The sequence below is a fragment of the Panulirus ornatus genome, chromosome 33, assembly GCF_036320965.1.
Source record: "Panulirus ornatus isolate Po-2019 chromosome 33, ASM3632096v1, whole genome shotgun sequence".
NCBI classification, from domain to species: Eukaryota; Metazoa; Arthropoda; class Malacostraca; order Decapoda; family Palinuridae; genus Panulirus; species Panulirus ornatus.
Genome location: NC_092256.1, coordinates 22,404,466 through 22,421,982, shown reverse-complemented (window position 1 = coordinate 22,421,982; position 17,517 = coordinate 22,404,466). Strand labels below are relative to the sequence as shown.

The 17,517-nt window shown below is 40.9% G+C and overlaps 1 protein-coding gene across 1 annotated transcript in view; it reads left to right on the top strand.

The window, feature by feature from the left end:
- The window catches only part of LOC139759587 (uncharacterized), a 54,416-nt gene that overhangs the window by 22,601 nt on the left and 14,298 nt on the right, over window positions 1-17,517 (top strand). Inside the window, exons 3-6 of the mRNA XM_071681878.1 lie at window positions 276-5,070; window positions 10,515-10,715; window positions 13,532-13,609; window positions 16,202-16,414. Of these exons, the coding sequence (XP_071537979.1) occupies window positions 276-5,070; window positions 10,515-10,715; window positions 13,532-13,609; window positions 16,202-16,389 (5,262 nt within the window). The 3' untranslated portion in view covers window positions 16,390-16,414. The remainder of the gene's footprint in view (window positions 1-275; window positions 5,071-10,514; window positions 10,716-13,531; window positions 13,610-16,201; window positions 16,415-17,517) is intronic.

The following is a 17,517-nucleotide window of genomic DNA, read 5'->3' as shown; positions in this document are numbered from 1 at the left end:
GGAACTTGTAGAAAAGTTCTGGGTAGCACCAGAACTTTCATAGAAATTGATCTTGGAGTAATTATAAATAAAAAGTGTGTATGGAAACCATCTACTATATCTTTTGATAGGACAAAGGAACCTTGTTACCTGAATGTCCGGGAACTTTTATGGTATTGCCAGTAATAATTAATGTGCATAAGACATCTGGTAGAAAATATGCTGGAAATTGGTTATTGATTTAACAAGCTTCAAGCTCTGTCCATTTCTGATTATTTTCTTTTTCTATTTTACAGGACTTTGAGAGAAGTAATCATCAGGAGAGCAATAATATAGCACCAATTCCAGTCCTAGGATCACAGAATTACAATAGAAACTTCAACCCTTCATATCATCACATGTATCAAGATGGAAACTTTTATCGCAACAGGAACTTTTATCCACATGCACATGGTCGTGGAAGGGGCAATCGGGGTTGGGGTCGTGGACGTGGAAGAGGAGGGCGTGGAAAAGGAAATTATGTGGACAGATCTTCTCAACCAACCCTTAATAAACCTCCAACCACTGAACTGGTATTACCACAAGATAATTATATTGACAAAGCCCCTCCAGAACCAACTAAAACCAAAGAAAAAATGAGTGCTAGATGGAGACGTATTCAAGGGTCAGACAGTGAGAGTGACAGTGAGGATAGTGAATCTGATAGCAGTGACAGTAGCAGTGATAGTACTGATAGCAGCAGTGGCAGTAGTAGTGTTAGCTCTAGTGGTTCTGATTCTGAAAGTGAAAATAGCTCTGTAGAAAAACAAAAAGTTACTAAAGATATTAAAAGGGATGTAGCACCTAGTGAAAAGAAGACAGGCCCTGCACTTGCAAGTAGCTCTCGGCAAAGACAGCAGTCTGGCAAAGGTTTGGTATCAAAATCCCCACCTGCTCAAGTTGCTGCCCCTCACAATCCACCATCTCCACACAAAGTGCCAGCTCCGGTCAGGAGAGGATCAGTCAGCCCATCTTCAAAAAAATATGCTAATACTCAAGTATCACCACGTCAGCCACTAAGAAGGGGATCTGCAAGCCCACCAAGTAACAGGTCGTGGGCATCTCCTTCTTCCAAAGCTCGCACTCCAGTCCACCATCAAGGATCCAGGAGCCCTCCTCCTAGAACAGTCTTGAGGAGTCCGATCCCTCAAGTTGGTTCAAGGGGCTTATCTACTCGTTCGAGGTCCAGAAGCCCACCGTCAAGAAGAAGATCCAGAAGTCCACTTCCTTGGCCCAAATCAAGGAGTCCTCAGCATAGTTCAAAAAGTCCTGTTCCTAGGTTACGTTCTCGGAGTCCCTTCCTAAGAAGAGGTTCTAGGAGTCCAGTCCCAAGAAGAGGTTCAAGAAGCCCTCTCCCAAGAAGAAGCTCAAGGAGTCCACTCACAAGAAGGAGCTCCAGGAGTCCATTACCGAGAAGTTCTAGGAGCCCACTCCATAGAAGAAGTTCGAGGAGCCCACTTCCTAGAAGAAGCTCAAGGAGTCCACATCCAAGAAGAAGCTCAAGGAGTCCTCTTCATAGAAGAAATTCAAGGGGTTCACTGCCTAGAAGAAGTTCAAGGAGTCCTCCCCCAAGAAGAAACTCCAGGAGCCCAATACCTCGAAGAAGTTCAGGTGGTTCTTGCTCAAGATTATCTTTGAGAGGCTCTTCTACACACCGACTATCCAGAAGTCCTGTTAGAGGAAGATTGTCAAGTCCTCTTAGGGGAAGAGTGAAAAGCCCTCAACAACGATTAAGAAGTAAAAGTCCTTGTTTAAGAGGTAGGTCAAGAAGTCCTCTTACTCAGAGAAGCCCGCTGCCAAGGAGAAGCTCACGAAGCCCACTCCCTTATAGAGGATCAAGAAGTCCAGTACCTCGTCGTATCACTAGGAGCCCTCTTCCTCGTAGAGAGTCGAGAAGTCCTGCACTTTTAAGAGTCACAAGGAGTCCACCACCTCGTAGAGGAACAAGAAGCCCTCCAACTCACAGAACTTCTAGAAGTCCACCACCTAGAAGACTTTCAAGAAGTCCTTTGCCACAAAAACATTCAAGAACTCCACTGTCACGGAGACTTTCAAGAAGTCCTTTACCTCACAAACTTTCAAGGAGCCCTCCACCTCGGAAACATTCCAGGAGCCCTCCACCACGGAAGCTATCAAGAAGCCCTCCACCACGACATATTTCTAAAAGTCCACTTCGACATAGACGCTCAAGGAGTTTGACTCCTCATCGACATTCTCACAGTCCCCCTCATCGTAGACTTTCAAGAAGCCCTCCTCTTAGACAGTTTTCTAGAAGTCCTCAGCAGTTAAGACGACTTTCAAGAAGTCCTCCACCACGACGAATTTCAAGAAGTCCTACATCTCGTCGACTTTCAAGAAATTCCCCTTTGAGACGATTTTCAAGAAGTCCACCATTACATCGACTTTCAAGAAGTCCTCCACCGCGGCAGCTTTCAAGAAGTCCACCCCCTCGGAGAATTTCAAGGAGTCCACCTGGATGCATTAATTCAAGGAGCCCGATCCCTCGACATCATTCAAAGAGCCCTCTTCCTTTAGGAAGATCAAGAAATTTGTCCCCTCGCCGTGTTGTCCGGAGCCCATCCCCAAGACGAAATCATAGAAATTCTCCTTCCTCTCACAGATCTCATAGTCCTGGTCACAGAATACAGAGATGCTCAAGAAGTCCTGCACCTGAAAGAAGGTTAACTCCACCCTTTAACAGTTCTCATAGTCCAGGACCTAGAAGGGGACCAGGCTTATCTTTGAGGTCTCATAGTCCTACTCTTGGTAGATCACCTAGTCCTATGAGAAGAGATTGGGAACACAGAGGAAAAAGATCAAGAAGCCCTATTTCCTTCAGAAGGTCAGGTAGTCCATATGGCAGGAATTCCAGAAGCTTATCTCCTCACAATAGAATAGGGACCATGGTCTCAGCAAAGATTGGTAGATCCCCAGTAGACAATGGATCTCCAAGAAGCTCATTTCACAGACAGGGATATGCCAGACAGACTGATAATACAATGCATGGTGATAGATTTTCTCCACAAGGAAATTCAGGCTTAGTTGCAGGAAGGCCCCATGACTTTTCTTCAGATTATGATCACTTTTCTTTGGAGAGACCACCCCAGATGCCAATAAATGGCCATCAAAGTCATCAACATTTCATTGGATTCAATGAGCCTGGCCCAGGGGTTCAGAGTGAACCTGCATGGTTGCACCCAGGAAGGAGGGAAGGAAGAGAGCAGTTTTCACCTCAGAGATTATTGTCAGAAAGCTCATGGCAAGGTCAGTATCAACAGAGAGATCGTCCAGGACCTGTTTTTTCACACCCTGAACATCATTTTCCACCAGGCAGAGAGCAGCAGTATAATGCTCCAGGTCACAGTCGTCAGGGACCAGGACTGTTATCTCATGGTCGAGGACAAAGTTTACATGGACCAAGACATGGATCACCCAGGCCTCACACATTGAGACAAAGTTCACCACAGGCTCGCCGAGGTAGGTCACCTCCAAGACATGAACCTCCTGGTCGATTTAACCGTGACTTACCTCCGCAAGGACTAAATGAAAGAAGACGACAGTTGTCACCAAATAGACAGTTGGCTCGGACTAGGGAGAGATCTCGGTCTAACTCACCTTTCTCTGGTAGACCACAAACATTCCCACAAGGGGGAAGAGGTGGACCCTTGTCACCACGAGGGCGAATTCCTACTGGGTCACAGGGCAGAAGAGGCCCAAGGACTCCTCCCATGCCTCCCAACAGGAAAGTTTCACCCCGACCAGGACCCAGAGATGCCATAAAATCACCAAGAGGAACACACACCTCATATCAAGAGAATAAAACATCATTACAAACACGGAGGCAAAGTCCACCTCATGTCCCTGCACATGAAAGACCACCTCCACCTCGAGTGAGTTCCAACCAGCCTCCTCAGAGACGCCAGGTGTTAGGGAACAGCCCGCCTCCAGCTGGTCTTCGAACTCAAGACAGTATTCCTCATAAACAGCGATTGCAGTTGACAAGAAATCATTCTCCTTCCTACCAAGGTGATAGAAGACGAGATGAAAAACAAGCTGAAGATGTTAGAGACAGAATTAGAGATGAATCAAGTGGGCAAACTCAACATGATAAAAAGGATAGAAGATTAGATTCTCCAAGGAGATCAGAAAACAGACAAAAATCTCCTTTCCGACATAGGTCACCAGGGCGATCCCACAATACAAGAGGAGGCAGTGTATCTAGTAGGGGACGAGGGAATAGAGGGGGAAGGCTTCAGAGTCCTAATCGTAATCGAAGACAGTTAGGCCCTAGACCAGAAACTTCATCCAGTCAGCATCGGTCAAGAAGCCCTGGAGTTCATGAGAAGATTGTACATCATTCCAACTTTGAAAAGAGGGGTGCTAAGGGTAGCTCTCGTTTTGAAAAAGGAGATTCAAAATCTCATGAACAATCACCAGAAAGGCAAGGGCGTAATGGTAGCCCATGGCTAGAACCTGTTACTCCAGAGAAGCAAGGGCATGGTGTATATGATCGTTCATTGTCTCCAGCAGGTAGTGTAAGTGAAAGCCAGAGAAAGCCGTTGAAACAAGAATCAAAGGTAGTAGAAGAAGTTACTACAAACAAAGCAAAAATACGAGTGGAGAAGAAAGTCAAAGAAGAAGGACTTCGAGGAGAGGCAGCACAACCATCAGTTAAAGTAGAGAATAAATTAACTCAAGAACAAGATAAATTAGAAGCACGTCGTAAGAAATTTGGATCTAGCACTACTTCATCATCTCAGGAATCACGTAAAATTGTTTTGAAGGGAGCGGTATCATCAAAAGAGGTGCAAGAGGAAAAAAAGAAAAATGAAAAGCTGAAGGAAGAACTTGACAAGAAAAAGAAAAAGAAAAAGAAAAGGTCAAGAGATGATGATGATGATGACAATGCATCAGAAAAAAGTAAGTCAAGTAAGAAAAAGAAAAAGAAGAAGAAAAAGGAAAGCAAAAAGAAAAAGAAGAAGCATAAAAAGGATGAAAGTGATAGTGAAGAGGAAGAAAAAGAATCACATGGAGCTAAAAGCACCAAGGATGGTAAGAGTTTTGCTTGAACTGTTATCACCTGAGTTAATGAATAGATGAAGAGTGTTTATCTTATTTGCAGAATGCTTGAAGATCTGTGTGATTTCCATCTATAGAAGTATATTTCATGAGACAGAGATGGGTCAATTGATATTCACTTTTGTGTATTTTCATGATTGAGCACTAGTTGACTTCATATAGCACAGGATTCACTAGATTATTGGAAGGGTAATTCCCATCCTTTAAAGTAAATTAGTGTGCGAAGATATTTAGTAGTTTGAAATCATAAATGTGTTCACCATTACTTGAAGTGCTATGAAAGCCTTCTACTACTGCCATGTGATTTCAGAAGTGATTCAGCTCATAACTTTTTATTGTTCTTTTAATGTTTATTGTAAATTGTATTTGGTTAGACTTTACAATGCTGAGTAAGATATCTCAAATATAAAAAGAGCTGAGAGGTGCAACTGGAGGGATGTCTGATCATTATCTTGTGGAGGCTAAGGTGAAGATTTGTATGGGTTTTCAGAAAAAAGAGTGAATGTTGGGGTGAAGAGGGTGGTGAGAGTAAGTGAGCTTGGGAAGGAGACTTGTGTGAGGAAGTACCAGGAGAGACTGAGTACAGAATGGAAAAAGGTGAGAACAATGGAAGTAAGGGGAGTGGGGGAGGAATGGGATGCATTTAGGGAATCAGTGATGGATTGCGCAAAAGATGCTTGTGGCATGAGAAGAGTGGGAGGTGGGTAGATTAGAAAGGGTAGTGAGTGGTGGGATGAAGAAGTAAGAGTATAAGTGAAAGAGAAGAGAGAGGCATTTGGACGATTTTTGCAGGGAAAAAATGCAGTTGAGTGGGAGACGTATAAAAGAAAGAGACAGGAGGTCAAGAGAAAGGTGCAAGAGGTGAAAAAATGGTCAAATGAGAGTTGGGGTGAGAGAGTATCATTAAATTTTAGGGAGAATAAAAAGATGTTCTGGAAGGAGGTAAATAAAGTGCGTAAGACAAGGGAGCAAATGGGAACTTAAGTGAAGGGCGCAAATGGGGTGATAACAAGTAGTGGTGATGTGAGAAGGAGATGGAGTGAGTATTTTGAAGCTTTGTTGAATGTGTTTGATGATAGAGTGGCAGATATAGGGTGTTTTGGTCGAGGTGGTGTGCAAAGTGAGAGGGCTAGGGAAAATGATTTGGTAAACAGAGAAGAGGTAGTAAAAGCTTTGCGGAAGATGAAAGCCGGCAAGGCAGCAGGTTTGAATGGTATTGCAGTGGAATTTATTAAAAAAGGGGGTGACTGTATTGTTGACTGGTTGGTAAGGTTATTTAATGTATGTATGACTCACGGTGAGGTGCCTGAGGATTGGCGGAATGCGTGCATAGTGCCATTGTACAAAGGCAAAGGGGATAAGAGTGAGTGCTCAAATTACAGAGGTATAAGTTTTTTGAGTATTCCCGGTAAATTATATGGGAGGGTATTGATTGAGAGGGTGAAGGCATGTACAGAGCATCAGATTGGGGAAGAGCAGTGTGGTTTCAGAAGTGGTAGAGGATGTGTGGATCAGGTGTTTGCTTTGAAGAATGTATGTGAGAAATACTTAGAAAAGCAAATGGATTTGTATGTAGCATTTATGGATCTGGAGAAGGCATATGATAGAGTTGATAGAGATGCTCTGTGGAGGGTATTAAGAATATATGGTGTGGGAGGCAAGTTGTTAGAAGCAGTGAAAAGTTTTTATCGAGGATGTAAGGCATGTGTACGTGTAGGAAGAGAGGAAAGTGATTGGTTCTCAGTGAATGTAGGTTTGTGGCAGGGGTGTGTGATGTCTCCATGGTTGTTTAATTTGTTTATGGATGGGGTTGTTAGGGAGGTGAATGCAAGAGTTTTGGAAAGAGGGGCAAGTATGAAGTCTGTTGGGGATGAGAGAGCTTGGGAAGTGAGTCAGTTGTTGTTCGCTGATGATACAGCGCTGGTGGCTGATTCATGTGAGAAACTGCAGAAGCTGGTGACTGAGTTTGGTAAAGTGTGTGAAAGAAGAAAGTTAAGAGTAAATGTGAATAAGAGCAAGGTTATTAGGTACAGTAGGGTTGAGGGTCAAGTCAATTGGGAGGTGAGTTTGAATGGAGAAAAACTGGAGGAAGTGAAGTGTTTTAGATATCTGGGAGTGGATCTGGCAGCAGATGGAACCATGGAAGCGGAAGTGGATCATAGGGTGGGGGAGGGGGCGAAAATTCTGGGAGCCTTGAAGAATGTGTGGAAGTCGAGAACATTATCTCGGAAAGCAAAAATGGGTATGTTTGAAGGAATAGTGATTCCAACAATGTTGTATGGTTGCGAGGCGTGGGCTATGGATAGAGTTGTGCGCAGGAGGATGGATGTGCTGGAAATGAGATGTTTGAGGACAATGTGTGGTGTGAGGTGGTTTGCTCGAGTAAGTAACGTAAGGGTAAGAGAGATGTGTGGAAATAAAAAGAGCGTGGTTGAGAGAGCAGAAGAGGGTGTTTTGAAATGGTTTGGGCACATGGAGAGAATGAGTGAGGAAAGATTGACCAAGAGGATATATGTGTCGGAGGTGGAGGGAACGAGGAGAAGAGGGAGACCAAATTGGAGGTGGAAAGATGGAGTGAAAAAGATTTTGTGTGATTGGGGCCTGAACATGCAGGAGGGTGAAAGGAGGGCAAGGAATAGAGTGAATTGGAGCGATGTGGTATACCGGGGTTGACGTGCTGTCAGTGGATTGAATCGGGGCATGTGAAGCGTCTGGGGTAAACCATGGAAAGCTGTGTAGGTATGTATATTTGTGTGTGTGGACGTATGTATATACATGTGTATGGGGGTGGGTTGGGCCATTTCTTTCGTCTGTTTCCTTGCGCTGCCTCGCAAACGCGGGAGACAGCGGAAAAAAAAGAGCCCAATGAATATCTGAGAGAGCACATTCTCGGTCTGGGTTGAAAACATCATTTTACCCTGGGAAATCAAATATATCCTTGAGAATTCACCTCCTTTGGCCATAATAGAATATAAGAGGTTGATAGATGCTAATACACAAGACTTTTTTAACCATACAGCAATTCATCCAAATTTCCGACATTGAGGCAGAAGTGAGTTAGGGCCTACCATCCTCGTACACATCCATTTACACTTGCTTATTGGTACTTTTCAGACCCTGCTGATGGTTGCTTGTCTTTACTGTTATGTCTGGCCCTAAGAATGTCAGATTGATATCTTTGTCCTTTTATTTTGTGTTTTTTTTCCATGCAAGATTAAAAGTGCTTTGTTGTTTTGAGAATTAGTGCACTTGGAAGCAACATTTGCCACCATCAGCTACCACAATATGATGGCTGCTGTAGATTTTATTATGATGGTCAGTGCAAACCTTAATTTTTCATTTTTCGTTTTATAATAGCACTGGATCTTTTTTTATGGAAACGAATATAACAAGGAAAGGTCAGGTGACATGGAAATGGCTGATATTCTACTGATAGATGGGCATATCAAAAGCCTATGGTAGAAGGGTGCTTATTGATATGTGTCACTGATTCATTCCCCTGATGGTTAGTTACTTAGTTTACTCACTGTATTCATTATTCCATGTTTTTGGTAGGGTAAGTCAATAATGGCACTGAGCAACTGATTAATTTTACAAATATAATTGTATGGAATCCCTGGGGATTGGGGAGAAAGAATACTTCCCATGCATTCCCTGCGTGTTGTAGAAGGAGACTAAAAGAAGAGGGAGCAGGGGGCTGGAAATCCTCCCCTCCTGTTTTTAATTTTCCAAAAGAAGGAATAGAGAAGGGGGCCAAGTGAGGATATTCCCTTTAAGGCTCAGTCCTCAGTTCTTAATGCTACCTCACTAATGTGGGAAATGGTGAATATGTATGAAAAAATATTTTTATGGAATAGTCATAATTGAAAGGGTGGTGGCATGCCCAGAGCATCAGTTTGGAGAAGAACAATGTGGTTTCAAGATTGGTATAGGATGTATAGATCAGATGTTTGCTTTGAAGAATGTGCATGAGAAATACTAAGAGAAAAAGGATTTGTTTAAGGCATATATGGATTTGGAGAAAGCATACAATAAGGTTAATAGAGAGTCCATGTGGAAGTTGTTTTGAATGTATGATGAGGGAGGAAAGCTATTAGAAGCACTGAGAAGTTTTTATCAAGGGTTTAAGGCATGTGCTTGAGTAGTAAGAGAGGAGAGAATGAATGGTTCCAGGTGAAGGTTTATCTGTGGCATGGCTGTGTGATGTCATCATGGCTGTTTTATTTGTTTATGGATGGGGTGGTGAGGGATGTAAATGCATTTCTGGACTTCACTGCTTGCTAAACCCTCAGAATCCTTGGAAATGTTTACTGTCTATACTCTGACAAAATCATTAATCTGGCAACTGCTCCATTCCAACCGTTCTAAACTAAAGACATTACAATTTACTATTTTTTTCAGATGGTATTGTAGCTTACGTATTGTAGTTTTGGGGATTCCTCTTTGATAGACAGGTTCCACTGTGCTTGTGAATCGCCACTGAAGGTATTTGATTTTGCCTTTGGGTAGTCTTTTATACAGATTTTCCTGTGATCCTTTCTCCTTCATTTGGCTCACAGGACAGATCATAGAGGAGAGCAATGTAGTTTTTGAAAACTGAAATCCATTTGCATCTAAGAGTTTTGGTGCATTATGCATGACAGCTAGAGACTGAGTTTGAACAGATGTGGCCTTTTTTGTGTGTTGTCATGGCACAACCTCATTGAAGCGTGGGGCATTACTGCTGTTTCCTGCGGGGCTGGGTGATGCCAAGAATGGAATGAAGGCCAGCAAGTATGAATATGTGTATTTGTATACGAGTGGATGGGTCGTTCTTCGTCTGTTTCCTGGTGCCACTTCGCTGATTTAGGAAATGGCAATCAAGTATAATAAATATAAATGAATTAAATTATTATATAACATACTAGGTACGCAAAAAGATTTTTTTCTTGGTTTTCAAGTAGTAATGAATTAATTGATCAGACTTCAGTTTGGTGAAATATATATTTATATGTGTGTAGATACGATGTCAAATGCTCACATTCCAAGCAGATGGCTTGCAGAAGACATTCAGGATAAGTTCTAAATTTAGGAATGAAATTCTTCAAGGAAATACCTTAAATTGGTTTCTTTACATAAGTAAGAAAAATGGGATTCAGAGTCTACACTATAACATTGAAATGTTTATTCTGCTGCAAAGGAAAACAATTAAGAATAGTAAAATAGGAGTATTTTTGCATGTTAAATGGTGATGTTGATATTTTTTATTATTGTTATGTAAAATGGTGGCATCTGGCATAGTAAATTCTGCTTTTATGCACGTTTTTGGAGTTATAAGTTTGCTAACAAAGTGGATGAAAAAGTCATTGCTGTATGGTATTGTTTATAAGGTCATTAGAGTGAACTCATGCTAATTCTTTCTTTTATGGTTACTTCAGGCAAAAAAGAAGGTATTGATTCATCAGACCTGAGGCACATGTTAAAGCGGAAAGTGGATCCACCAGGAGGAGGAAGGAGTGAAAGCAAGATGACTATAGATGAAAGAGAAAAGCGTAGGAGAAAGGAAAAAGAAGAACCATCTAAGGCTGTTGTGAGTGGCAAGAGCAGACAGGCAGAAAACAGAAGAAAGAAGCAGCATGGTATGATTTAACTTTGTAACAATAGATTTGACATTAATGTAAAATAATTTTGAAGAAAGTCATTGTAGTATATCATTAAGATGTGTTTTATGGCTGATTTAGAAGTAACTAGACTGTTCTGTGATGTGTTTTATGACTGAATTAGAAAGACCTAGACTACTCTCTGTTATTCGAGCAAGTGGTGTCAGATACTGTAAACTTAACTGTTCCAGTAAGTACATGTGGTGAGTGCTATGCAGTAGTGCTCTCTCTTTCTTAGTGCCAGGACTTGATGGGTTCCAAGTAATATTCAGTAAAAGGATAAAGATGATAGTGGCAAAATATTTGATGTTATTGAGATGAAACATTATTCACACCACATAGGAGATTTGTTTTAGCATTTACAAAATGTCATATATAACAATTATACAAGGAAGGACATATGATAGTACCAAAACAGTATAGGTTATTGGGATGTAAGATAGTACCAAAACAGTATAGGATATTGAGCCAGACATCATATGTAATTCAAGTCTTTGAAGTCTATGAAAGTGATAGATAATCATACTGAAACATATGATTGGCAGCAACTACATCAGTGAAAACCATCATGGATTTGTACCTATTAGAAGTACACAAACTAAAATCTTAAGTCGTTTGGAAAGAAAATGGTCAGTTTTTTAGGCTTTGCTAAAGCTTTTGACAAAGTGAACTTATGTACAGGATTTTATTAGAGAAAACATTAAAACAATATTAGAAGAAATTAGGAAAAAGGAAGAAAGAGATTTTAATCAACAAAAAGTAAAAATCTAGATCCATCTCTAAAAAAGAGGACCCTTTGTCACGATTACCACCATGAATGGTATTAGCTTTAGTACTGTTGTAATATAGATTTCAAACATTGACAGGGAGGTAAAAGAAAGTTTAGTAAAATGTTTTGCAGATGATACAAGCGTTAAGTAAAACAAAGGGAGCAGATGATAAAAAAAAATATGAAAAAAGATGCAGCTGTAGTTTGCAATAGACAGGAGAGAACCTATTGGAATTTACTGAGAAGTTTGGGCATCATCTACTCCTTAGAAAGGCCAAACTGGGAAAGACCCAGAAAGGTAAGAAAATATCAAAGATCAAGTTGTCATAAATGAGAAATTTGAATTTAACAGAGCACATTGATAAGACATTGTTATCATATCAAATAATATGTGATATAATAATGGGACTTTCAAAAATAGAGACAAAAAGTTAATGACAAAGATAATGGAACCCTTAATGGGCAAGACCCTGAATTTTCACCATTTTAAAACATGAATTGAGTATTCCTTGCTAGTTATATGCCATCTAAGAGATACAGAAACGATTGAATATTGTTGCACCATAGGGCAAACAGTAAAAAAAAAAAAGAAGGATAATATAAGCTGGTTAGAGAGAATTCAGGAAATCATCACAAGCAAGATTATTGGTTAGGAAGATATGAACTATCATGGGAAGTTGAAAGAACTTGGATTTGCACTCTAGAAAGGAAGAGGTAAAGGAGGGAAAGATACATTATAATCTGTATGTGGAAGTAAGTTAAGAGCATCAAGACAAATATACTAAATCTGAAAGCACTTCTGCAAGGATGATATTGAACTATTGAATTAGCAGTAATAGTTGGGAACACACAAAAAATGTATGAGAGTCTAAAAGAATATTTGGAAAGATTATCTTGTGAAAGACTAGGTGCATCAGGAAAAATAACGGAATGTGAAGCATATTGCAGAAATCTGGGAGTCATTAGAAGCTAGAATTTTTTGATAATGTTGCTAAGATTGTAGGGAAGAGCAAAGATGTTTCAGATGCTTTTCGTAATTTTTTCGTGCATGTTCTCCATTTCTTACATTGTCAAGGTAGAGCCAGGAATAGACAAAGAAATGGTCTCATTCACTCACATCCACTCTCAAGATATCATTTATAATGCACCGAAAACAGAGTGCCCCATCCACAACCAGGCCCCAGAGACCTTTCTGTGTTTCCCTTTCCACTTCACTTGCTCCTCTTCAGCCCACTGACAGCATGTCATCTCTTGTATACCAGATTACTTCAATTTCCTCTCTCTCTTGCATGTCTCATCCCCTCCTGCATATTCAAGCCATAATCTTCAAAGCAACTTACACTCCATCTTCCCACTCCCTCCTTTGTTTTTTCCTTTTACCTGTTTCCCTCCACTTCTGACATGACATGTATACCCTCTTCGTCATCTTCTCCATTTTTCCTTTTACCTGTTTCCCTCCACTTCTGACATGACATGTATACCCTCTTCGTCATCTTCTCCATGTGTTCAAACCATATCTGCACACCCTCCTCAACTCTTGTCATACATACTCCCTTCACTAATATATCTCTCTCTTACCCTATCATTTCTAATTCAGTCAACCCACGTAACACAATATTAAATCTACACATCTCACACATCTCACCATATTTTCCTCAAGTATTTCAGTTCCAATACATCCACCTCTTTATATTTTTGTTTAAGGCTCAGAAATCACATTCATACAGCACTGATGGGATTACTGTATAATCAGATATATCCATCTTTGCCCTCATCAACAAAGACCTTTTTCACACACTACCCTGGACCTTATTGGTAATAATCATAATATGGAAAGAATGAGTGAGGAGAGTTTGACAAAAGAGGATATACATATCAGAAGTGGAGGTTACAAGGAGAAGGGGGAAACCAGATTGGAGATGGAAGGTTGAGGACCAGGTGTACAAGTTGCATTCGAGATAGAATGATTTTCTTTCCTCCCATGTCAGGATTATATATTTTATATTGATATCTTCATATATTGCAGATGGGAAGCCACTCCTGGTGACTGTTGGCTCTGGTGAGGATCGACAAGTCACCTCAGGCAATACTGCAGATAACCGGGGTATGTAATCATTTGACCTATTGGAAATTTTTTTTTTTGCTTTGTCGCTGTCTCCCGCGTTTGCGAGGTAGCGCAAGGAAACAGACGAAGAAATGGCCCAACCCACCCCCATACACATGTATATACATACGTCCACACACGCAAAATATACATACCTACACAGCTTTCCATGGTTTACCCCAGACGCTTCACATGCCCTGATTCAATCCACTGACAGCACGTCAACCCCGGTATACCACATCGATCCAATTCACTCTATTCCTTGCCCTCCTTTCACCCTCCTGCATGTTCAGGCCCCAATCACACAAAATCTTTTTCACTCCATCTTTCCACCTCCAATTTGGTCTCCCACTTCTCCTCGTTCCCTCCACCTCCGACACATATATCCTCTTGGTCAACCTTTCCTGACTCATTCTCTCCATGTGCCCAAACCATTTCAAAACACCCTCTTCTGCTCTCTCAACCACGCTCTTTTTATTTCCACACATCTCTCTTACCCTTACGTTACTTACTTGATCAAACCACCTCACACCACACATTGTCCTCAAACATCTCATTTCCAGAACATCCATCCTCCTGCGCACAACTCTATCCATAGCCCACGCCTCGCAACCATACAACATTGTTGGAACCACTATTCCTACAAACATACCCATTTTTGCTTTCCGAGATAATGTTCTCGACTTCCACACATTCTTCAAGGCTCCCAGAATTTTCGCCCCCTCCCCCACCCTATGATCCACTTCCGCTTCCATGGTTCCATCCGCTGCCAGATCCACTCCCAGATATCTAAAACACTTTACTTCCTCCAGTTTTTCTCGATTCAAACTTACCTCCCAATTGACTTGACCCTCCACCCTACTGTACCTAATAACCTTGCTCTTATTCACATTTACTCTAAACTTTCTTCTTTCTTACACTTTACCAAACTCAGTCACCAGCTTCTGCAGTTTCTCACATGAATCAGCCAGCAGCGCTGTATCATCAGCGAACAACAACTGACTCACTTCCCAAGCTCTCTCATCCCCAACAGACGTCATACTTGCCCCTCTTTCCAAAACTCTTGCATTCACCTCCCTAACAACCCCATCCATAAACAAATTAAACAACCATGGAGATGTCACACACCCCTGCCGCAAACCTACATTCACTGAGAACCAATCACTTTCCTCTCTTCCTACATGTACACATATCTTACTAAAAAGCTATTTTCTGCTTGTAAGACTGAACACTGCTTGCCCACCCTACTCCCCATAACCTCACCTACCCTCCTTACTCACCACTTCCAAGTATCTTCCTCTCTCACTGCCTTCACCTTCCTTCCTCACTGCTTTCTAACTCTGTGCACTGCTCTGCAGCCCCTCCCTACTCTCTGCCCTCCTATGTTCAACTCACTATTCCCTCACCCTTCATGTTGACTTATACCCCACCCCTCTCTCATCACTGTTCTTCCATCCATCCCACCCATTGCTTTATCACTGCTCCTCACACTCCAAGCTCACTTCTTCATTCCCATCCCACCCTCTTTACTATCTGCTCCCCAATCTTTCCACTTACTGCTCCCTCACTCTTTATACTCACTCCCCTTTCAGTGCTCCCTCTTCCTACTCACTCACTGCTCCCCCACGCTTCATACTCTGCTATCCTATTTTTCACACTCATCGCTCCTTCACCCTCCCTATCAACTGATCCCCTATTTTCCCAATTCGCTGCTTCTCACCTTCCTTACTTGCTGCTCCCCAGTCTTCCTTATCAATTGCTTCCCCATCCTCCCACTTACTGCTCATCCATCTTTTCCACTTACTGCTACCCTACCATTCCCACTTGCTGTACTCCACCCTCTCAACTTGCTGCTGCCAACTCTCTCCCACTCACTGCTTCCCCAGCTACCCAGTTTCCTTTTTCTACTTACTAATCCTTACTAAACCAGCATAAAGGGTTTATGTGGCAGTCATTAGTGTCTTGGCCTTGCCTGACAATTTGGGTGGGTGTGGGGATGCCCTTGTCAGCATTTTTGTATATTTATGGAGATGGATGGGCATGTTTGACAGTGTAGTAGTCCCTTCATTTTTATGGATGTGAGTCATTAGCTATCAATAAGACTCTACGGTGGAGGGTGGGTGTGTTGAAGATGAAATGTTTGAGGACAATATAGGGTTTGAGGTGATTTGATTAAGTATCTGAAGTGTAAGCGAGATGTGTGTAGATAAAGAGTGTGGTTGAGAGAGCTGAAGAGGGCATGCTGAAATAGATTGGACATACAGAGATACTGAGTGAGGATAGATTGACAAAGAAGATATGTGTCATAAGTGGAGGGAACAAGAAGGGGATACCAAATTGGAGATGGGGGAATGGAGTGAAAAAGATTTTGAATGATCACGGCCTGAACTTGGAGGAGGGTGAGAGGCATGCACAGAATAGAGTGAATTGAAAGAATGTGATATACTGGGGTCAAAGTGCTGTCAGTGAACTGAACCAGGGCATGTGATGATAAAATATTTTTTTTGCAGTTTACAAACAGGATCATAATAGTATTGAGTGGATTGAATTAGGAGTACTTTTTAAGTAGGTTTGATATTTATATTTATCCAGGTGACGAAGGAAAGGCTTCTCAGCGCTTGTCTGTCCACCTTCGCCTTGGTCCCGCCAAGACTTCATGGGATGAAAACAAATCTGGAAATACTCATGGAAGTAGTGGTGGCAGCAGACAGAAGAGACGTGATAAATCCAAGGTCCGGCACGGTGGAGGAACCAGCAACAGAGTGAAGCTGAGGCGATGATGATTTCAGTCTGTCTGGGATGCAGGTAACGCACACATCTCGTTGCTCCTGCTGCTGCACTGGTTCAACTTGAGGTGTGAAGAGTCTTGGGCTCTTTATCTGATTCCAGGCTTGATGTGATGTCTACAGACTATATTCAAATATATAGTGGCAGGGATGTAGTTAAAAAGCTGATTTGATTTCAATGGTTGGAGGGAGTTTTAAAAAGCAAAGTTCTATCAGTTTACTTATCAAGATTAGTTTGCAAAAAATATTAACATTATTTTGCAAAAAAAAAAAAAAATCATTTAATATATTTTAAAGAATTGCATCAGATTTTTTTTGCTTTGGAAATTATTTTATATCCTGTATTGTGAACCTCCTGTGATATTTATCTGTGATACTATGGTAAGAATTTTAGTTTCATCCTGAAAAAGATTATAATTTTTCTGTGATACAGAAGGTCCTAAAACATTTAAAAGCAGCTGTAGTTATCAAAACAGTATTTCTAATGGTATTACCTTAGAATGCATGGCTAGGTATGAAATTTTCTTGTATGTATATTACTGAGTTTTTTATGAAGTTTGATTAATGGTCGTAGCTTTTGATGTAGTATATGAATAACTGAATTATATTTCTTTTGCAGGCATCCCTTAATATTTTATTTTCAGGGAAGTTTAACATATCAGAAATCTGCTTAAAATATGGGTGGGTCTGATGAGACTTTCACCTTGCAGATATTGGTTTGTTTGAATTCAGTTCACAAAGAGTGAACATACCTGCACTTTTGTCTTAATGAGGTTGTGAAGAATTCAAAATGCCTACTTATATCAGTATTGGAAAATGCATCTAAAAATTGAAAATATTAATGAAATTCTTAAAAGAGGTCTAAGTTAAAAGTGTTTATATATATATATATATATATATATATATATATATATATATATATATATATATATATATAGATCCAGGAGAATGTGCAATGAAGTATGTGATCTGTTATCATTTTACTCCACAATTATTACGAGAATAATTGAAAAAATAAGTGCCAGAAAAATTTGTAATGATTTATTGTTGATTACAAGGGTATGGATAATTAGTGCTGCTTATTATACATATGATCATAACAAATAATGGTCTCTGTTGAAA